Genomic DNA, 23,527 nt, shown 5'->3' with positions numbered 1-23,527 from the left:
GCAGGTGTAGATTTCTGTACAAGTCCTGCAACTGGCAAAGGTCCCACCAGAGTTACTAAGATGCACCTCATAGTAAATTCAACAGGGTAATTGGGGGCGGGACTGTATTTAAGAGTGGGGGGGCTTCTAGTATAAGTGTAAAAAAATATATATATATTATTAGTAAAAAAAGTCAGGATCACCCCCCTTTTCCCAGGTTTTAAATAAAAGTAAACAAATAAACATGTTTACTATCGCCGCGTGCATAATCGCCCAAACTATTTATCACATTCCTGATCTCGCACGGTAAATTGCGTCAACGCAAAATAATCCCAAAGTACATAATTGCGCATTTTTGGTCGCATCAAATCCAGAAAAATTGTAATAAAAAGCGATCAAAAAGTTGTATATGTGCAATCAAGGTACCGATAGAAAGTAAACATCATGGCGCAAAAAATGACACCTCACACAGCCCCATAGACCAAAGGATAAAAGCGCTATAAGCCTGGGAATGGAGTGATTTTAAGGAACATATATTTGTTAACAATGGTTTGAATTTTTTACAGGCCATCAGATAAAATAAAAGTTATACATGTTATATATTGTTTTCATCGTAACGACTTGAGGAACATGCATAATAAGTCAGTTTTACCCCAGGGCGAATGGCGTAAAAACAAAAAAAACCCTAAATAAAAAAAAAAGTTGTTTTTTTTTTCAATTTCACCACACTTTGAATTTTTTTCTGGTTTCGCAGTGTACTATATGCAAAAATTCAGTCTGTCATTGCAAAGTACCATTAGTGACACAAAAAAATAAGGGCTCATGTGGGTTTCTAGGTGGAATAATGCAAGTGCTATGGCCTTTTAAACACAAGGAGGAAAAAACGAAAACTCAAAAATGAAAAGTGGCTCCGTCCATAAGGGGTTAATATTAAAAACTAAAAAGATTGACCTTTTCTAATGACACATTCCCCATAAATCTCTGCCTAAGAGGAGACAGGAATTTGTTCCTTGCAGGTAGATCTGTTGCTTTGACTACAGGAGGCTGCAATGTGGCTGCGGGTATATTCCAAATAGAATGCATCCACGTTAAAATCCACTACGAAATGTGATAGATCTTTTTGTTTTGACTAATATGTTAAACACTGAAGAGACTAGATGGCACTACTGTCTTGTGGTCCCTCTGTATAAAAAACAAAACACAGAATGTAAACTCAGGAAAGGAAGGAGACCTAGTACACTACAAAGTAGAAAAATCCTTTATTATACCCACCCACAACGTTCATATTTTAATCTATTGTTTCAGCGTAATAATTTACCTTTATGTTTTTGTACTTGCTCTTCTGAGGCTTTATACTGTAGCTTACATAAAGCCTGAACTTTTTTCCATTTTACTGTGTTTGCTTCCTCTTTCCAACAGAATATTTGAGAACACTCATTCCTTATGGCCGTTTCTTCTACAAAGAAAGCAGGAGTTTATCAACCCCTTGTATGTATCGAATGCATATAAAACACTCCAGCCAAATACGTTCCCATTCTGCTTTAAGTAAGTAAAAGAAGCCTGGAAAGGATACACCACTTCTTGCAGCTGATAAGTACTGGAAACATTGAGCTTTTTAAATAGAAGTAATTTACAGATCTATATAACTTTCTGACACCAGTTGATTTGACAGTTTTTTTTTTTTTTCTTTTTTTCTGGATCTCCCCTTTAAAGTTTGTGTGTGTGTATATATATATATATATATATATATATATATATATATATATATATATAAAAATTTTTTTTAATTTGTGTTTTCATCTTTTGCACCTTTTTGAAGTGTTTTGTAAGTGAAAAAAAAGCTGCCAAAAACGTGCTAAATCATGTTTTTAAAAGAAATTTGACTACTCTCCTTCTTCAAAGGAGTACTTCAGCCATTTCAAATTTTTGATACATTGTTGCCCTCACATAGAACATAGTAAACATCCTATTCTTACCTAACCATGCCCCCCCGGGGTCGTCCTGCAACATCTTTATGTCCACCTTTTAAATGCTCCCGATGCTACTTCCGAGATGGACTTGTTTTGGCAGTGATAGGCCACTAGTGTGGCACAGAACAGTGTAATTCCTTGTAGTGTAACAAGCCGAGCAGATTTATCAACTTATTCTCTTTCTGTATGTATTTCCAGGTTCTGGTGTGGAATGTACAACCGTTTTGACAAGGGAATGCACCCAAGGCAATCTGTCCTGGATTACCTGCTAGAATGTATGAACAGGAAGGAAACTTTAACAGCCAGTGAAACTGATATGGAGGATGTAAGTTGATGTGTTTGGCTGAATTACTTGTTTCTGCCATATGTATACTATTTTAACATTGTTCTTTTCCAAACCAGAAGCTTCTCAAACAGAACCTTTTCCCTGAAGATATGTGCACTTTGACAAAGCGCTTAGAGGATTTACCAACAGTGGATGGAACAATGATTCCGGAAGGTGTTGAAGAACCTCCTACTCATTTTTCCAATGGTTCTGTGGCGAATAGTGATGTGTGTTTAAAAGGGAAATAAAAGAGGAACATCATGGGACAGCTATTCATTACCTCCCTCATAGGGACTCATCGGACAATACGGCACCGTCCTCCACTGACATAAGTGGAAATGGCAAGGTCATTGCACAACAACAAAGACCATAAGAGATGAGAAGAACAAAACGTATCATATAGAGTAAGGGCAAATTATAGTTACTAAAGCTCAGACACAACGAGCCTTCATGATCATTCAGGTGCCATGTATGCCATATACTAGAATCATGGAGAGACTGGTGGTCATTGAAGATTAGGCTGATTTGTCCATTATTACTAAATCCTCATTTGCTCACTGTTGGCTACAGGCTATCAGATACCTAGGATTGCAGGTAGGTCATTTGGGTACCAGGCAAGATTTACAGAGCAATGAAGAGGAGCAGCATATTCTGCAATGGATTCCTTATAAATCACGTGAATGTTCTGGTCATCTTTGATCTGCTTATCCATTGCCAGATTGGTCAGGAACCCAGATTAAGTTCTATGAAAGTGCCAATACCTATATAGCATTATCTGCTTGGTCTTGACTCTATATTGAAATTATTACATTTGCAGTATTTATCCAGGAGTTGGACAGAAATAGACGCATCAAGCCAAAAGGACAGGACAGACTTTTTCCTCTTGTATAAACTATAATTAAATACCTCTACTATCCTTGTCCCTTGGAATACTCCATAGATTGCACTTTTACCTGGCACCAGTAGAAGTTCCTGTTTTTAATCCAGGAGCACTTACAGAAATAGAAAGGTTAACGTGTTACGAATCATTGTTTGTAAGGTGTAATCTAATACATATGTAATAAGTGCATAAGATATTTACTCGGGCAATAAAGGACAAACGCTGTTTAAAACCTTAATATGCAAAAGGCAAAATGTATCCTGCCCAGATATTTTAGCATCCACATCATTTTCTGGTTGTTTACACGCCATTTTTGCATATTAAAGGGAAATTATGAACTGTACATTTTCTTTTATCGGTTCTAAATCATGATGGAATTTAGTTACATTTTTTATAATGTATGATGCCCGTTACAGAGACCTGTATTTTTTGTGTGTACATTGTAAATATATGTTCTGTGCAGTACATTGATGTATAATGTGAATTGTTACCTCTAACAATAAGAATACCTGAGGCTTCATGAAAATCTGGATCTGTGCCGATAAATGGTATTTTACCTGCACAGAGGAAGCCACGGGCCACTTTTATTGTGCGTATGATGGTTATTAATAAAAATGTAGGGAAATGCTGGTAGCCAAAGGCAATATCATAGTGTTTTCCTCTGTATTTGTTTGCTTGCATAATCCATCTAGAAATGTTGGGATGTTTCCACTGCCGGACAACATAATGTATTCCTCAATACTTTACATTTGTAGTGTCTAGATTGTAAAATACTTGTTAAATAGACTTTTTAGACACATTGTACAAGTTACTGTGTTAAACCATGTATTATGCCAAAAAATGAAAGGGATTTTTTTTTTTGCTTTTGCATAAGACAATGCCATTTGTTTTATACAGAGAAAGAAAACGTTTGTATTATGCCTCATATATAACAGTTTCATTTTTTGGGAGGACGGCGGAATTCGCTCATGCATAGAATGGAGTCTATGGCATGGGTGGAAATGCGTGCAGCTGCGGGTTTTCCGTCGGGATTGTGCACATACCCTAAAGCCGAAAAGGAAGTGAAATGCTTGGAAGATTGGTGATGGTCTCAGAGCGCAGGCTCTTTACATTTACTGCATTCTCATTATCGAAACTGGAAAGTTCCTAAATTCCTGTGGGAGGGATCATCTAACACTCTGTTCACGTTTCTAAAGGATACCTAAATTTATTGTGTATGCAGGGGGTATTCCAAATTTAATGGAACTAAAAAAAAATTCACAACATGTATTCTCTTTTATGAGCATGGTCTTAGCTAGTTAAGACAATAAGAGATATCACCTAAATGCTTTGGCTGTCCAGATGTTGAGATTACAACTCCCCCATACCCAGACAGCCACAGTCCTTTGCCCACAGACTGCCAGGGCATGCTGGGAGTTATAGTTCCACAACAGGTGGAAAGCTACAGGTTTCAGACATTATAGGTAATAGAGACCTATTTGTTGCGCTCTTTCACCTAGGCAATGCAGTTTGATGCAATGAATGTCTTAACCCCGGAGACTTTTATTTTATATGTGGTACTATAACGGCCTTTAATAAATGTACAGCATGCAATGCATTTGAATGAATTATGTCGTAGCTTGACTTATACAATATTTGGTTCTCCCATTGTAATGTCAAATGTAACAAAGAGTTTTATAATATGTGACAGCTCTGAATGTCAAAATGCAGAATATTCTCAAAGGCTATTCATGATGCAGCCTAAGGCTGGGTTCACACTACGTATATTTCAGGCAGTATTTGGTCCTCATGTCAGGTCCTCATAACAACCAAAACCAGGAGTGGATTGAAAACACAGAAAGGCTCTGTTCACACAATGTTGAAACTGAGTGGATGGCCGCCATATAACAGTAAATAACTGCCATTATTTCAATACAACGGCCGTTGTTCTAAAATAACAGCAAATATTTGCCATTAAATGACGGCCATCCACTCAATTTCAACATTGTGTGAACAGAGCCTTTCTGTGTTTTCAATCCACTCCTGGCTTTGGTTGCTATGAGGCCCTGACATGAGGACCAAATACTGCCTGAAATATACGTAGTGTAAACATAGCCTTATAGTTGTAGAAATGTTATTACCACCTTGCAAATACTATAATCACAGGAGTTCTCTGGTGCATGAGTTGTCAGTGGATATCATGGGGACCGCACTGTAAGGAGGTGTTTACAGTTACTGCCAATATACATAGGGGAAGTGATGGTCCATCACAGGAAATTTCTGGTCTTGTTCATGGAAGGTCATGTAGAGGCTTCACTGTATTCTGGTACATACACATTCAAATAGGTCTGCATCAATAGACTTTATTGTTGTCAGTGGCCACCCAGATCCTGTAATCTCAATTTTAACATTGAGAGACATTGTGTATGTCTTGTATATGGCAAAAATATATCACACAGCTACCAGATTATCCCTTTTGGCTGATACGGTCATTTGATCTATCTATAAACGATCTGGTAGTAATGCCTTCTAATCTGTTAACTCTAACCTAGTAGAAACTACAGTACCTTATTGAATATGAATTGAAAAGTGTTGTTTTTGAACCTTTTAAAGCCATTTCACCAGAAATAGCGACACCCTTGTTCATTGGCTGTGTCTGTGCCAAGGCAAATACGCTGAGCTGAAATATTGAACCCATTGGAAATTATGGTGCTGTTTCTTGGAAACCGTTTTTCCCTTTAAAGGGAAACTAATAGCAGGGTGGAAGCATCTAAGCTGCTGATGTGTCCCTATAGCACACAGGATGCTGAGGATAACGGTAAGTTTCTTACCTTAATCCTTGGCGTCAGGTTTGGAAACTGTGTAGTTCATTAGAGATGTAGATGAGGCAGTATGGTGCACTAGGGCTGGGACTGCTGCCTCGATCTGCCCTGGTCTACCCCTTGTAATGAATTTTGGGGCGATGCTCTGCAGTGATGTGACTCTGGTGCTCATCACTGCACAGCCCTAGATTCATTAGAAGGATCGGATTGGTGCACTGAGGCAGTAGTCCCCGCCCTAGTGCACAAGACTGCCTCATTGGCATATGGATTAAGTACACAAAAATGGTGCCAAGTATAAAAGTAAGAAACTTACATTCCTCCTCAGTGCCCTGTGCGCTATAGGGACTTGGGAGGCTTCTAACCTGATGATAGTTTCCCTTTAATATTATACAACCCCCCTATACCAGTTACTGCCAAAAGTGGCCTAAAATGTTGCACAATCTGCACTAGGAACAGTGACTTGCACTGCAGTTTCTTTAGTACTAAACTCTCCTGGGTATATACCTGACGACTGAATATGACAGCCCCTATGGCCCATTTGTCCACTATGCCCATAAGAGCGTATGCAGAATAGACCTTCCTAGCATGGAAGAATGTACTGTGGGCTAAGAGCAATTTGACAAACTTAAAGGGGGGGGGGGGGGTGTAACATAGCCAAGAAGGTAAAGTCAGATATGTACCACCATGTAAGAGTGCAGACAATTTCCCACAATCCACCTTGCTTGCATGTGAAGTGAAAACAACTGGCAATACTAATGGGACAGGTCATGTGACTTAGTGAACTGAGCATAAGTGACCCAAGCTAGTGGATGCCTGGCAGGCCGTAACCAAGGGCAACTGGTTATGAAACAGCAGCACATGGGGGATTAGTGAGCCTATTTCTCTCAAATGATACATTTTAAGAAATGCTTGGAAATTTGAAATATGTTTCATTTAATAAAATGCATCACTATAGACCAAGTTTTCTGAGTGACACCACCCCCTTTACGTATAACAGGGTTATCTATAATGCTGGGGTAAACCCTTCCATAAGTATCTTGTCATCATTTTCACTCAATGAATATTCTATGAAACGTACTTCACGTCCATTTAAAAGAGAGTATTCTACTCCGTGCTAGGAATCGGTGCTCAGCACCAGGTATTAAATGATGTCAAGTTATAAGAAGTGACTGTTGTCTTGGTGCATGTGGTGCCAGTCCTACCTTGTAGATTAGAGGTTTTAGAACTCCCAATACCTGCTGCTGCTTCTTTCATTGATATACCTGCCAATGCTGTAAATGCCTTGTACTGAAAGTCTACATCTCGGTTGCACTGTTTGATCCTGCACTGTACTCTCCAGTGCTAAATGCATTTCTTAACAGAAAAATAAATAATTTTCAGCACTTTTAAAAATAAACTTGTCATTTCTTTTTCAGTTTGTTCAGCCGGTTTTGGATTGTCAATGTTAGATTTGTACTATCTCTGAGGTGAGGAGTAACTCACTGTTTACCCCATAAGATGGATAGGTTTATGTGAGTGAGGCTGCGTCTAGTATAGCAGCTGGGCCACAATGAAATGAATAGAGCTGAGCTGTTCAAGCAGGATGGTGTCACCATGCACAAAGCAAGGTCCACAAAGGAATAGTTGGGTGAGTGGTGTGGAAGAACTTCACTGGGCCACACAGAGCCTTGACCCAAACTCCATTGAACACCTTTGGGTTGAGCTAGAATGAGGATGGTGAGCTAGTCCCTCTCATCCAATATCAGCATATGATGTCACAAATGCTCTTCTAGATGAATTGGCAAAAATTCCCAGAAACCTCTCAAACTTTGTTGGAAGTCTTCCCATAGTAGTAGAAGCTGTTACACCTGCAATGAGGGGACAATCTCTATATTAATGTCTGGACTTAAAATTAGATGTCCTAAAAGGTGCCCCAGTACTATTGCCCAAACAGTGTATCTGCAATGACAATAGTATTTAAAGGGGTTGTCAAGCGAAAATCTTTTTCTTTTAAATCAACTGGTGTCAGAAGTAAATTACAAATCTATATAACTTTCTATTAAAAAAAATCTCAAGCCTTCCCATACTTAGTAGAGATGAGCGAACCTGTCGAGGTTCGGGTTCGTATGAACCTGAACCCTCAGCGTCTGATTCCCGCTGTCTGCAGCCTCCGTGAAGAGGGTGGATACAGCCTGAGGACCGCCTGGAAAACTGGGATACAGCCATAGCCATAGGCTGTATCCCAGTTTTCCAGGCGGTCCTCCGGCTGTATCCACCCTCTTCACGGAGACTGCAGACAGCGGGAATCTGACGCCGAGAGTTCAGGTTCATACGAACCCGAACCTCAGGCAGGTTCGCTCATCTCTACTTATCAGCTGCTGTATGTCCTGCAGGAAATATTTTATTTTCAGTCTGACACAGTGCTCTCTGCTGACATCTCTGGCCAAGACAGGAACTGTCCAGAGCAGGAGAGGTTTTCTATGGAGATTCCCATAGAAAGCCTCTCCTACTCTGAAGAGAGGTCCTGCAAAGCTGTACCTTACTGTTCTTTCTAGTGTCTATTAGGGTATGTGCACACTGAGGAATTCAGACGGAACCTCCTTTGTGGAATTCCCAGCTCGCACCCGCTCGTCTCTGCCCGTGTCATAGACTCCATTCTATGCACGGGCGTATTCCTTCCTCCGTCTAAAGAATGAACTTGATCATTCTTTGTATGAAGGGCAGAATCCGCAAGGGATGGATTACGCGACGGACTTTCTGTCTAAATTACTCAGTGTGCACATACCCTAATAGCCAGATAATCAGTCTGTCCTCTATATCCTCTACATTCTTGTCTGCAAAACAAGACTGACATCTTACAAGAGCTGACTATTTGCAGGGAGCATAGAAAAAAGTCTTAAAGCCCAAGCCCTGACTTTATAGAGAGCAGGAGTCAGGGGTGCAGCATACTTCATTAGTAAAAAAATTGTCCCTCGTCACAGATTCTCTTAGGCTATGCCAAGTACGCTAGGTATTTATGTAGTACATCGCACCTGTTTTCCAGTTATAAAATGGATTTAACTTTGTATAAAAAAAAATCTAAAGCATTTGTATACTGTACATCGGTGACAGCTGCAAAGAAATGTTACAGCAAAGCTGCATTTTTTATTATGCTGGCTATGTTCACACATTTATCAGTTCTTTTTCAGACTTGCATTGATAGGTTAAACACTTGAAGAGGACCTGTGGGGAGTTATTTGTATTCTGTAAACTTAGGTGTCCTGATTCCAGTGCTTTTTATATCTACTTGCTATGTCCCCACACCATTCATGAGTTGAAGGCACATTTCCCTGTACGGTCAGGTGGGCGTACACATTATCTGCTGTTATTTGCTAGGCTCATTGGTGTTTGAGCCTGATGCACGCTCTCTTAAGCCCCTATTCCACGGGTCGTTTAAAGGAGCAATATCGTTCGTATTCGGCCGATATCGGCCGCTACGAACGATATTCGTCCCGTGGAATAGAGTGCAACGATCAGCCGACATCGTTCATGTCGGCTGATCGTTGCAGTCGCTTGTTTTTCAACATGTTGAAAAACAAGCGACTGATATAGCAGCAATCTGCTGCCGTCGCTCCGTTGAATAGGAGCGTCGGCAGCAGATGCTGCTATATCCTATGGGCTGCCCGGACGATCAGCGATCCTCCGAGCAGCCCCTCCCGCACTCACTGCAGCCGCGTTGAATAGCGGCGGCAGCGAGCGGGGAACGAGGAGCAAACGAGCGCTAATAGCGCTCGTTTGGAGGAGCAAACGACTCGTTGAATAGGGGCATTAGGGTCCATTTACACAGAAAGATTATCTGACAGATTATCTGCCAAAGATTTAAAGCCAAAGCCAGAAACAGACTATAAACAGGGATCAGGTCATAAAGGAAAGCCTGAGATTACTCGTGTTTTCAAATCCATTCCTGGCTTTGGCTTCAAATGTTTGTCAGATAATCTTTCTGTGTAAATGGATCCTTAGGGTCCTATTACACAGAACGATTATCAGCCCTTCCAGACGATACTGGTTTTGTTCAATAGCTCATGTTGAAAGGCAACGATAAGCCAATATGCACGCAGTCGACTGATCGTTGTCTTTCAGCATGTTTAAAAATCCGATCACAATAGTGACGGTCTGCCACTCTCTTCTATGGGCCATGTGGATGATCTAAAGATCGTCTGGAGAGCCCCTTAACGACAGGTCGGCGTTCGTTTGCTCCCCAATATCTGGCTGCGTAATAGGGCCTTTAGCCTCATATTGCCAGAGGTTACAAAAAGATGTAATAAAAACTTGCTTTATTTAAAGGAGTTATCCAGGATAAAAAAAAAGCCACTTTCTTACAAAAACAGCACCACCCCTGTCCTCAGGTTGTATTACATTTGAGCTTAATTCACTTCAATGGAACTAAGCTGCAAACCCACTTTAACTGAGGATAAGAATGGTGCTGTTTCTGAAAGAGAACAGTCATGTACAGCTCTACAGGACTTGTCTCTATAGGGATTTACTTTATTACAAACTAAGATCAAGAATGGTGCTGTTCCTGAAAGAATGTTTTCCAATCCTAGATAACCCCTTTACACTAATCATAGGTTCTCACATTATCACATTCCTGGTCTTACACAGTAAATGGCGTAAGTGCAAAATTGCTACAAAAATGTTACAGTAAAAAAAAAGTAATAAATAGTGATTAAAAAGTCACATACATGCAAGTGAGGTATTGATAAACAGGACAGATTATGGCGTAAAAATCATCCCTTAAATAGCCAAATAGACAAAAAAATAAATGTTATATGGGTCAGATGAAAGCAATTTTAAGCACATTTATGTATTTTCAAAACTATTAATTTTTTTAAAAAAGTAGTAAAATAAAATAAATGTTATATAAATTGCCTATTAGTGTACTTGTACTGACTTGAGAAACAACATGTCAGTTTTACCATCCGCCCTCTAAAAATAGCTCAATATCACAGCGGAAATATTTTTTTTTTCTCGGTTTCACAGCATATTTGATGGAAAAATTGTGTCATTACAGAGTACAATTGGTGTCGTAGGAAATAAGAGCTTATATGGGTCTGAAGGTGAAAAAAACTAAAGTAATATTAGCATTTTAAACACAAGGAGGAAAAACCTTAAGTGCAAAAATGAAAAAGTATTGTATTGCCCCCCCCCCCCCCCTCCAAAGTTATACAAATCCCCAATATACACTCATTACGGGAAGTGCTTATAAAGTGCTTTTTTCCCTGCACTTACTACTGCATCAAGGCTTCACTTCCTGGATAACATGGTGATGTCACGACCCGACTCCCAGAGCTGTGCAGGCTGTGGCTGCTGGAGAGGATGATGGTAGAGGGATGCTCAGTGTCCCTCCTGTGCCCTGTGTCCCTCAGTGTCCCCCTGCCATCATCCTCTCCAGCAGCCACAGTCCGCACAGCTCTGGGAGTCGGGTCGTGACATCACCATGTTATCCAGGAAGTGAAGCCTTGATGCAGTAGTAAGTGCAGGGAAAAGCACTTTATGTGCATTTCCCGTAATAAGTCTATATTGGGGATTTGTATAACTTTTGGGGGGCAATACAATAATTTAATAAAAATTTTCACAGGACTTCTCCTTTAAGTACTGGTAGTCTATGCCTCATGAACAATTTGATAGGCATTACGTTTCTGCTGGAATGGCCTATGCTCACTCTTTTTAGATATTGTATGGTTTATCTATAACACAAGAGAAAATGAGCTTCACATATTACTCTACACCCTGCCATCACTCTGTGGACACAAGTAGAGAAATTACATTATGAGCATTGTGCACAAAGTGTGCTATATGAAGTGTACCTCTGGACTGAATTATACTGTATATGGTGACATTTATATCATTTAGCATTAAAGGGGTAGTCTCACTTCTGCAAGTTTTCCCCCTATCCACAGGCATTTTCTGGAGCAGCAGGCGTCCCAGCAGTTGGATGCTGCGTGGATGGGAGATAACTTACTAAAGTAAGAATACCATACCAGAGCAGGACAGTATGGGTCCATAACAGACTTTTAGCCTCACATCATGGATACATGCCACTCAAATCATTAATACTATCATGTGCCTGAGACCTTTCTGTGGTCTATAGTTTCTTTTCTTTAAAAAGCAACAAGAAAGAAAGCTGACAGGTTCCCTTTGGGTGCATTTACACATACAGGATCTGCAGCATATTTGATGGCGATTTAGATTTACTTTGAATCTGCTGCAGATCCTGTACATGTGAATGCACCCTTTAGAATTTAGCAAACTTTGAGCATGCTTGGGTTCTTCCAAACCCAAGTGTGCGCATTTGATAAGCGGTGGCTGAAGAAGTTGGATGCAGACCTAGAGAGTCCTGGAAAACATGGAGACAACCATAGACATACATACCTGTTTCCTCGAAAATAAGACTGTGTCTTATATAAATTTTTGCTCCCAAAGATGTGCTATGTCTTATTTTCAGGTGATGTATTTCAGGGGAAGAATTGACACTTATTGTTGAAAAAAAGCTCATTTATTATGTACTACAGATGTAGCCAGGGTTAACTTGATCACAATGACGCATTTAACTCGACACTAATTGACTTAGCATACAGTAGCTCCCTGACACAATTGTTGAGTCAGGGATCATGTTAACCCTGGCTACATCTGTATATCAGGGGTCCTAGACTGGCTCGTTACGAGCGCTCATAGTTACTGTGCAGAGTGCAGCTCAGCATACAGGTATACTGAACTGCAGCAGGTGTGCGCGTCACAGGGGGGCTATATACTACTGGGAGGAGCGCACAGGGGGGCTATATACTACTGGGGGCAAGCTCACAGGGGAGCTATATACTACTGGGGGGCTATGTACTACTGAGGGGAACGCACAGGGGGACTATATACTACTGGCGGGGCTATATACTACTGGGGGAGTGCACAGGGGGGCTATATACTACTGGGGGGGCGCTCACAGTGGGACTATATACTACTGGGGGGAGCGCACAGGGGGGGCTATATACTACTGGGGGGAGCACACAGGTGGGCCATATACTACTGGGGGAAGCTCACAGGGGGGCTGTTTGTGAAAAGTAACAAAACACGTTTACTACTGATGTTCAGCTCGGACCTTCACCTGAAAATAGACCCCGGTAAGTGGAAGCGGGGTAGTATCTAATTTTTTACACATTTTTCATGAAATAAAAAGTCTATATAGTCTATATATTCTAAAAAGTCTATATATAAGTTGTGCCATTACTCTGTTATTCCATTGCGCCCACGTGTAAGACATCGACCTGCAATCACAAACGAAAAAAATCGCACTGCTTGATATGTATCTGAGTACAACAAAAATAGTTTCAAGGACAATAGTCAGTGTCTCAAGCTTGGTGAAACAGATAACAGCTGTGTCCATCTTTGGCTATCAGATCTTCATTCAAAGTGACATTTAACAGTCACACAACCAAATCAGCTGTACCTGACAAACCTCACACAAGGCGTTACATGTGGGATCAGCCGTAGAGACAACATGGCCTGACCTAAGAGCATGGTGCCCAGGCTCACAATGTACTAGTAGTAATTTAACATAAATTAGTATTTTCAGTGAATAAACATTATAATTACGGATCCCAATGTGCCATCAGTAAGCAGCCAGAATAATCTCCATGTGTAACATGAAATGTCATAGAGTTCTGCAGCTATATTGTGAATGTATATGTGCTGCTGGAGCAGTTTAGTCATTGACAATACAGTATTCACCTAACATAGTCTAGATGTGTGACCCATACTGAACAAACCTTGACCCCGAATGGCTGTGATAAATAGCAATCGTATTGATTTCCGAAAAAAGAAATGAAAGATTTATAGTAATAAATACAAATTAAAAGACAATAATAAAAAGGTAGTAAAATAAATACATTTACAAATATATTTCTGAAATACAGCTGTAGTTTGATAATTACATCTGTAAATAACAATCATGACCATTATTACCATTATTAAATAATATAATTATCATCATAATTATCAAAATATGGCTGTATTTTTGCCTAAAAAAAAAAGTTGTGTACGACATATGGAGACATATCAAAAGTTTTGACAAGTGGGGGTCTGGGTGTTTACTTGTTACTTCATAGAGAAAAATTTTTCCAAGATGCAGAAATATCCTGGAGGTCACAATTAGTGATGAGCAAATTTTCCGAACGTTCCGATTTGTCCGAGCCCAAACGCTTGGCATTTGATTCCTGCTTCCTGGAGAAGTTGGATGCAGCCATAGGGCTGCCAGGAAAACATGTTTTCCAGGACTTTCTAGGTCGGCATCCAACACGTCCAGGCAGTGGGAGTCAAATGAGAAGCGTTCGGGCTCGGACAAACCTGAACGTTTGGCAAGTTTGCTCATTACTAGTCACAATGTTGGTGCAAGGGAACAAACAGCAGGGCACTCACCAATACGAAGTGACTTCTTTTATTTTAAACAGTGTAGTAATCCATGTCTGAACATACACATGGGCAGGAATGCCAGTGACAGCTGTTTCGCTGCACGTATATGCTGCTCATGTGGGGCTATCATGTGACTTCATATATTCCTTTAAATATAATTTTACCAAAATGCTTTAAACTACTGTTTTGTACTGTATGAATAGCTAACCACTATTAATATATAGATATATTTTTTTCCAACATAGAGCAAACTATAGAAGAACTTTTCTATTAATTTTGAAAAGTTACCTAAAATTATAATATTTACAGTTAATCAGCTGTCTGCCATAGAAGCACTTTATAACAATGCTGTCACTCTGCCCCCTGTCTCTCTCTCTGCAGATCCTAGCACTAAAACAGACGAGCACCTGCCAAGGCCCTCTCTATATTTACCCATCCTGTGAGGTCAACTATCCAAGAATGGACATGGCAGGCAGAGCCTCTCCAGTTGTATTTTTAGCTCTGGCCTTATCCATTTGTTAGAAGTCTGTTCCCAGTCACAGTCCCACACTTGCTTGGGAAGTTGTTGGGTCCATCTTAGTAAGAGAGGCAGGAAAAAAAGTCAAGCTGAAACTTGGGCATCAGGATGGAATATCAGTCTGGACAATTGTATTAGGCAGGCGCACAGGTCATAAAGGTAAGAGGACACAATACCACCAAGAGGTTAACTTGAGGCTATCACATCACTTCCCGAGAGACCTGTGAGTACCTGCATTTCTAATCAGTGGCCTAAATTACACAAATATTGCTGTTCAGATTTGTATTTCAATTGGCCAAACTAGGGGATCAGAATGCAGCACAAGAATGAGTTTTAATTGTGTAGAGTAGCAGTATTTGGTAATAATAATAGGGATAAAGCTTGTGTTACATTGTAGACAAGAACTCGGTGCCACAAAACATCAAATGTTCTCTTTTTAACTTTCTTTTGTGATATCTGGATTGAAGACATTATAGGTTATGAGCTAATATCTTTTATATTTTAAGCATGAGGACATGAGGAGTGTAATTTTATCTGTACCTTATACGCTATTAAAGGGGCACTCTGGAGGAAAATCAATTGGTGCCAGAAAGGCATACAGATTTGTAACTTACTTCTACTTAAAAATAAGAATTCTTCCAGTATCTATCAGCTGCTGTATGTCGTGAAGGAAGTGGTGTTTTCTTTCCACTCTGCTGCCACCTCTGTCCATGTAAGAAACTGTCCAGAGCAGTAGTAAATCCCCATTGAAAACCTCTCCTTCTTTTGTGTCATATACAAAAGGTGGCAGCAGAGAGCACTGTGTCAGACTGGAAAGACTACACCACTTACTGTAGGGCATACAGCAGCTGATAAGTACTGGAAGACTTTAAAACTATTTTAAATGGAAGTTAATTAGTAATCTATGTAACTTTCTGACACCAGTACTTTAACATACCATAGTATCAGATTCCTATCTGCCCATAAGGTGAAACATATTATAGTACAGAATAATTCCACATAGTTATTAGTAAACATGTACTCATACGATATGGTCCGTATCTTGGTATGACTCTTTAAATTGGATTTCTGACTAACAGTCCATAACAATGTGTACAGAGGCCTCCTGTCTGTCCCAATGGCAGATATCACTTATTCTCTCCGAGAGATAAGCTGCTGCCAGGGGTGTCTGGCATTGACAAATCCCTCTCTCCACATTGAAGTTAACATTGGTGTAGTTGCTAAGCATGCCTGTTTATGGAGAAGTCAGGAGAGGTAGTTTCTGGTCAAGAGATCTGTTTGCAACTATCGGGGGGTTGTCCCTGATAACTGTGGGGTGGCTCTTAAAGGGTTATGGCTTAGTGAGACAGTTCCTATAATATAATGTAATAGGGTTAATGGGTTTTTCATTTTTCCGATTAAAAGATGTGATCAATGATACACAAACAAATTGTCATCAGTCGTTTGATCATAGCCTGCATACACATGGAAAAATTATAGCTTAAATTTGCACAATATAATGATTTTTCGCACGACAATTTTTCAGTGTAATAGAGCCCTTAGTGAGAACCGAATGAGTTCCCTGTTGATGCGCCTCTATATTTCTTTAAATGAATAGCTCCAGGCTGTGATGGAGAACTGAGCACTGTGACTGCTTCTAAGCTGTTTCTTGTTGTTTAAGTTACCAGAAAAATTCCGAGTAACTGTGATGTCATAGATGACCGTATGGTTGCTAGGTATAAGCTGCCACACAACTACAGCCTGAAGACAGGGTTGTCAGACATCACATCCTTGGTAACCAATCTGTTTCTGGTTTAAGTCTTTAATTCAAGGTCAAAAAGTCAATGTATTCAGGGAGTAAAGAACACTTTATATAGAAGGTTCACACTATATACTGTATATAGGGCAACCTCATGCATGCTACATGGAAGATGTACAAACTGGCTTAACTGCCATTGGCAAAGTTTACGCATGTTGATAGCCAATCCATCTTGGTCTTCTTTGATGGCAGATCATGAATCAGTCAGGCTCCCCTTTTACCCTTCATGAGTTTGGCATCTCCCACTAGTAGAATCTGCCATCATTTAGGTGATGGGCATAGCCATTCCAAGTGTACCAACAGCTATCCTAATAGCTAGAACACAAGGGCTGCTGACATTAGTCTTTAGTTCTATGAAGGTACACAGAATTAGGGATTGTCCGAACCCTCCGAGGTTCGGGTTCGTATGAACCCGAACGCTCAGCATCAGATTCCTGCTGTCTGCCCGCTCCGTGGAGCGGGCAGATACAGCGGGAGGACCGCCTGGAAAACTGGGATACAGCCTATGGCTATGGCTGTATCCCAGTTTTCCAGGCGGTCCTCCCGCTGGATCCGCCCATTGTACGGAGCGGGCAGACAGCAGGGATCATTACCGAGAGTTACGGTTCGTACGAACCCGAACTGAACTCGGTTCGGACCATCCCTACACAAAATATAAAAGTGCCGAGATGGCCATTATCTGGGACAATAACATTCAATACAGCCTTTCAATCCTTTTGACACTATATTATAAAGAATGGCTGCAATATGATATTATAATACATGTAGAGTCATAAAGCATAATGCTGTAAAATAAATTCTGATGCAAAATTCACATTCTGTTTTGCTCTGTTTTTACAGCTTTAACACCCAATATCGGTTTCTTCTGAAAATGGTCATCTGCAGATGTCTGAACATGAGTGTCATGGATATCAACAAGATGTTTTCCCTCTTAAAGCCAAAAGAAGATGAGGAGTCAGCTGAAGAGGGCCGTGAACTACATTTAGCGGTGACAATGGATAACCCGGAGTACTTAGCAAGTCTACTTTCAGAAGACAAGTATAAGAAATTGGTGAATAGTCAAAGTGGTTGGGGGGTTCCTGTAAGTCCTCTACGCTTGGCTGCCTCCAAAGGTTCTCTAGAATGTTTAAGGATACTCCTGGCAAATGGGGCAGAAGTGGACATCTTAGATGTGAAGGCCCAAACCCCTCTATTCACTGCAGTCAGTGCCGGACATTTTGACTGTGTCCGAGAATTACTCAAGGCTGGAGCTTGTCCTTCAGGAAGCATCTATAACAACTGTACTCCAGTACTGAATGCTGCCAGGGAAGGCAATGTCAGTATCCTACGAGAACTATTAGATTATGGTGCAGAACCCAATGTCAAATGCAAATTACCTGACTGGAGTACAAATATTGCAACAGCTACAGGACCATTGTATCTTTCAGCTGTCTATGGGCACCTTGAGTGTTTTAGGACTTTGCTTCTTCATGGGGCCGACCCAGATTACAACTGCACTGATGAAAAACTTCTGAAGCGGATAAAGTATCCTAAGACGGTACTAGACGTGTGCCTGAAACATGGATGTAGGACACCATTTGTAAAGTTACTTATTGACTTTGGAGCTAATATCTACCTACCTGACATCCACATTTCTAAGTCATTCCCTAATCATGAGGCAATGGAACTTCTGTCGAGAGAAAGAGGTAATTGTTGTTGAGATGAATAGTTCCTTAACTTTTACATACATAGTTCTAACCATTTATCTGGAAGCATATACACTGGTTAATATACAAGATCCTATGTGCAAATCACATATCTGCTTTGCTAAAGGGTACCTATCATTTAAATAAACTTCTTACACGGCATAGCAACATGTCAGAGGTTTGTATCGGTCGGGATCCGGGTGATGAGAACAGTAATTGCTGTACTGGAAGTTCCATTGGGCTCCATTATAATTCCAGAGACAGAGATAAAGAGAGAGTGCGTGCTGTTGCCCATGTCTGCCCCTTCATTCTAACGATCGGCAGGGGTCTCAGCACCCAGACCCCGACTGATACAAACCTATGTTTGTTTACATGATAGGTACCCTAAATTGCAAAAACTAGGCATATCTGAAAAAAACAAAACAAATAGAAACATGTCAATATGTTAAAAAAAACTAAGCTAAGAAATCCCAAAACTGTATATCACAGAGAGCATTTATACAGGTAGGTGATGCAAGATTACGTCATTGGAGCTAAGTTTGTGTTTTTATGATTGGCCTTCCTAAGATGATAGAATACTGAAGGCTCAAGAGACTAAATAAATAGACTAGCTACTAACAATGCAATAATGATAATGAAATAATGTTCTGCCGGGGGTGACAATGTCCCACAGTCTCCCCCATAGTTGGAGCTGGGAAACCACTGTGGCCTGTGTCAGAAAACTCTCCTTGAAAAGGACTGACCTCCACAACCAAGAAGAGGAGGTAGAAACCAGGCTCTGTATTTTGTGTACTGTATCAACAGAGACAGAAGCATCTTCTATCATGGCGCTGTCATAAAGGAGGATGCAGTAAAAATAATCACTATACAGTGACTATATAGTGGTAGCATATTGGCATTAAGAAGCCTCTGGCATAGGAGAGTGGCATGGCTCTGTTATTAAGTATCCTGAGGATCTAAGGTCAAAACCCTGATGCCTCAGATTCACAGGCCCCCCTTGGGGATAGGTTGCCTGGACAATGGACCAGTTTGCACCCTCTAAGAATGCCGTTGTCTGTATTATAGTTCAAAGTTACATTCACAATTGTGCCAGTTGCTCCTGAAAACTAACAGTACATACATCTCTAACAGCATAAAGGTCCCATACACCTTTAATAAATGACGGCTGAACAATTGTTCAGCCATCAGTTATCACTCCCTTTCTTTCCCCATCCAGACAGCTAGTGTTTTTCCATCACGCTCGACCCCTATCTCCACCGACATCATCTGTCGATTGTCACCTGGGAGAGCTTCATCCACTTTTTACCTTTTTCTGGTGAGTATTAGCCAGACCAGGCCCTTTTACTCTTATCCGTGAGTGGAAACATTTTGCTAAGATCCAGCAGCTCCTGAAGTTACCCGGTAGCCAGCAATCTTGTGTTCCCTGGTATGGAGGCAGGAAGCGTCATGTTGTGAATCATCGCAGCTTGCTGCCTATGAGTCTGTAGACCAGTAAGAGTGCCCATGCTGACCATTGTCCACCACCAGGAGCACCTATAATGGACATATGAGCATCAACACTGGACCATGGCACAATGGAAGAAGTTAGCCTGGTCTGATGAATCACATTTTTACATCAAGTAGATGGCTGATTGGATGTGTGTCCCTTACCACATGGAGCTGCTGTTGTCTCCTATTTTTACTGGTGTCACATGTCGCTGCAGTGCTGTACAGATCACTTTACAGCAGCTTCCTTTTATCACCCCAGACACATCAGGAAGTCTCAGCTATGTTTTAGGCCCAGTGGTGAGAATAAAATCTGCAAGATTTCAGGATTATTATATAATGTAGACGGGAAAATTAGAAACGATGGAACCAAAAAATCTTATAAAATATGTTTAACATAAAAACATGGGGGAGGTGGGAGGGATTTATCAAACATGGTGTAAATTGAAACTGGCTCAGGTGCCCCTAGCAACCAATCAGATTTAATTTTTTCAAGAGTCTGTGAGGAATGGAAGGTGGAATCTGATTGGTTGCTAGGGGCAACTGAGCCAGTTTCACTTTACACCATGTTTGATAAATCTCCCACATGATGCAAACAATAAGTTTTTTTTTAATGACATTCTTTTTAAAACATACACCTATGTAAACATTGTTGCAGGCCAAGTACACCTCTTCATGGTAGCATCAGTGGAATCTACTAGAAAAAAAAACTCTGACCCATGGAGACCTTCTAACATACAGCATTTAAAGAATCTGCTAACACCCTGATAGCAGATACCCACAGGGTCCCTTCCTAGGTGTTGTAGAGATCATGCCTCCCCTCTGTGCCAGTCACTACACTGATGTCTCCCCCCACAGTCACTACACTGGTTACCCATACCTCCCAACTTTTGCGCGGAGAAAAGAGGGATAGTCACGGCAACGTGCCACGGCCCCCCCGTAGCCACGCCCCTCATAACTGCATCACCTGTTACCATTACATAAGAAACAAATAATATCACCAGATCTTCACCACATAGTGACTTATCTCCCCCTTATACCATTACTACATAACATCCACTATACACAGAGCAGTACTCTCCCTCAGCAGTGACCATATAGCGGTAGATGAGGCTGTACACAGGCTCTGCAGACCTTATAGGTGATTGTATTGCCGGTATTCAGTGACTCACAGGGGAAGTCTTCTCTGCTTCAATTTTGTGTTTCTTGCCATCTTTCCCCTCCCCCTGTACAGCAGTCCCCATAGAGTATAGCCCTCCCCCGTAGCAGCCCCTATATAGTATAAGACCCATTCCTGTGCAGGAATCCCCCAAAAGCACATAGTGTAGCCCCCTTTGTAGCCCCCACATAATATAACCCCTCCTTTTTAGCCCCCCACATAGTATATAGCATGCCCCTATGTTGTATGCTTCGTAGTATCCCCTTAGTACCCCCTTAGTATGCCCTTTAGCAACCCCTTAGTATCCTCTTAGTATGCCCCTTAATACCCCCTCAGTATGCCCTTTAGTACCCCCATAGTACCTTTTTAGTATGCCCTTTAGTACCCACCTTAGTATGCCTCTTAGTACCCCCTTAGTACCCTCTTGGTACCCCCTTAGTATCCTCTTAGTACCCCCTCAGTATACCCTTTAGTACCCCCTTAGTATGCTCCTTAGTATGCCCTTTAGTACCCCCATAGTACCTTCTTAGTATGCCCTTTAGTACCCCCTTAGTATGCCCTTTAGTACCCCAATAGTACCTTCTTAGTATGCCCTTTAGTACCCCCTTAGTATGCCCTTTAGTACCCCAATAGTACCTTCTTAGTATGCCCTTTAGTACCCCCTTAGTATGCCCTTTAGTAGCCCCTTAGTATACCCTTTAGTACGCCCTTAGTATGCCCCTTAGTATGCCCTTTAATACCCCCATAGTACCTTCTTAGTATGCCCTTTAGTACCTCCTTAGTATGCCCCTTAGTACCCCCTTAGTATGCCCTTTAGTACCCACTTAGTATGCCCTTTAGTACCCCCTTAGTACCCCCATAGTACCTTCTTAGTATGCCCTTTAGTACCCCCTTAGTATGCCCCTTAGTATGCCCTTTAGTATCCCCTTAGTATGCCTCTTAGTACTCAATCTCGTGGAGCTGCTGGTGCAGGGTTCCATAGTTGCCAAGAGTCCTGGGTATGACCCGGTAAGCCCCGCCCCTGGCGTGGGGCTAGCTAACCAGCAGAGTACACAGGGCCAGAGGAGGAGAGACGCCATGGACAACTGGAAATATGGTAAGTAAGCTGACTGACCCATTATACTTACCATATTTCCAGTTGTCCATGGCTTGTCTCCTCCTCTGGCCCTGTCTACTCTGCTGGTTAGTTAGCCCAGCGGTGGCCGCCGGGGGCGGGACTTACCGTGATGTGGGCTGGACTTACCGGTCATACCCGGGACTCTTGGCAACTATAGGCTTCCTCTTTCAGTTCCACGGCGCCTGCACTCTTCTCTCCTTCTTGGCACCGGATGTGACATCATCTGTGCCAAGCAGGAGAGGAGTGCAGGCACCGCGGGTCTGGAAGAGGAAGCCTGCACCAGAAGCCTGTGCCTGGCCTCCTCAGCGTCGCGAGCAGCATACGCCTGGCCAGTAGGTGTCGCTGTGAGCGCTCATTAGGAGCGCTCACAGTAAAAGGGCCGCACTCTGCACCCGGCAGCTGCCAGTGCAAACGCCTGAGCCCGGCCGGGGGACAGCGGGACACATGGGGGCCGTCCTGGGACGGCGGGACATCACCCCAAAACCGAGACTGTCCCGCCAGATCCGGGACAGTTGGGAGGTATGGGTTACCCATCAAATTCAAAATACTCTACAATACAACCACTCTCACCCACAAAGCTTTCCACAGTGCTGCACCTCCCTCATCTGTCTACCATGTCACCCGGCCTCTACATTCTTCTAGTGATTTAAACCTAAAATTCTCCATAATCCGAACTTCTCATTCCCATCTCCAAGACTTTTCCTGTGCTGTACCAGTTCTTTTGAACGTGATGCCTTATATTCTTATATACTTATATTCATTCCCAATAACCAGTTTTTATTTGTGCCGTGGATGACTGCTTTTCAGACAATAACAGTCTGTTGGATTGGGTGGATAAAACAAAATCACAAAATCATCCACTTACATCAACTTAAAGTGCTATTGGCTTTAGACTCATTTCCAGGTTTTTCCCTACAAACTCATCTCTATAGGGTGGCTTATACCATCCCCTAAATGGCTTGGTGAGGATATATTTTTACGTAAACCATTACTAATTATTTAACATGAATTCATTTCTGTTGTTACTCTGCAGTATATCCAAAGTCTCTGATGTCCCAGTGCCGACTGACCATCCTGAAGTTGGTAATACAAGCGGGAAAGATGCGACATCTCCACCAGTTAGAGATCCCACACACAATGATCAGATATCTCCTGCACAAGACATAATCAGAGGAAAATAAGTGACAGGAGTACAAGAAGAAAACCAGGACTTCTGAAGACCGCACAGCTGCAAAAAATAAGACTAAACATGAACCTGGCAATCACATAAAACTGTTCATTTGTCTCTTTTAATTACACACCATCAACAACCGGCCGTTCCATGACCCCGGCCGGGCCATGGAAAGGCCGGTCTCTGCCCGGATCATCGCGGCTGGTACTTAAGCCGGGTTCA

The 23,527-nt window shown here is 41.6% G+C and overlaps 2 protein-coding genes and 1 long non-coding RNA gene across 4 annotated transcripts in view; 2 read left to right on the top strand and 1 right to left on the bottom strand.

The window, feature by feature from the left end:
- The window catches only part of MTMR8 (myotubularin related protein 8), a 26,132-nt gene extending 21,371 nt beyond the window's left edge, over positions 1–4,761 (top strand). Inside the window, 4 exon segments of the mRNA XM_069986598.1 lie at positions 1,399–1,524; positions 2,148–2,274; positions 2,352–2,508; positions 2,511–4,761. Of these exon segments, the coding sequence (XP_069842699.1) occupies positions 1,399–1,524; positions 2,148–2,274; positions 2,352–2,508; positions 2,511–2,647 (547 nt within the window). The 3' untranslated portion in view covers positions 2,648–4,761.
- LOC138802884 (uncharacterized) lies at positions 1,243–19,885 on the bottom strand. Its single transcript, XR_011364824.1, has 3 exons — positions 19,680–19,885; positions 18,308–18,357; positions 1,243–1,435 (listed from the first exon to the last, which is right to left on the bottom strand). It is a non-coding gene; the product is annotated as an uncharacterized lncRNA (long non-coding RNA).
- Positions 16,600–23,527, top strand: LOC138802882 (ankyrin repeat and SOCS box protein 12-like). Of its 2 annotated transcripts, none has more exons than XM_069986599.1 (3): positions 16,600–16,663; positions 17,529–18,373; positions 23,168–23,526. In XM_069986599.1, exons 2-3 carry the CDS (start codon positions 17,560–17,562, stop codon positions 23,299–23,301), a joined length of 948 nt encoding a protein of 315 aa, XP_069842700.1. In that variant the 5' UTR covers positions 16,600–16,663; positions 17,529–17,559; the 3' UTR covers positions 23,302–23,526. The 2 variants fall into 2 exon arrangements, with proteins under 2 accessions (XP_069842700.1, XP_069842702.1); XM_069986601.1 differs by lacking the exon at positions 16,600–16,663 and adding an exon at positions 16,680–16,701 and having other exon boundaries at positions 23,168–23,527.

Source organism: Dendropsophus ebraccatus, chromosome 10 (assembly GCF_027789765.1).
Source record: "Dendropsophus ebraccatus isolate aDenEbr1 chromosome 10, aDenEbr1.pat, whole genome shotgun sequence".
Taxonomy (NCBI): Eukaryota; Metazoa; Chordata; class Amphibia; order Anura; family Hylidae; genus Dendropsophus; species Dendropsophus ebraccatus.
Note: the sequence above shows the minus strand (reverse complement) of the source record. Positions and strands in the feature narration are given on the sequence as shown.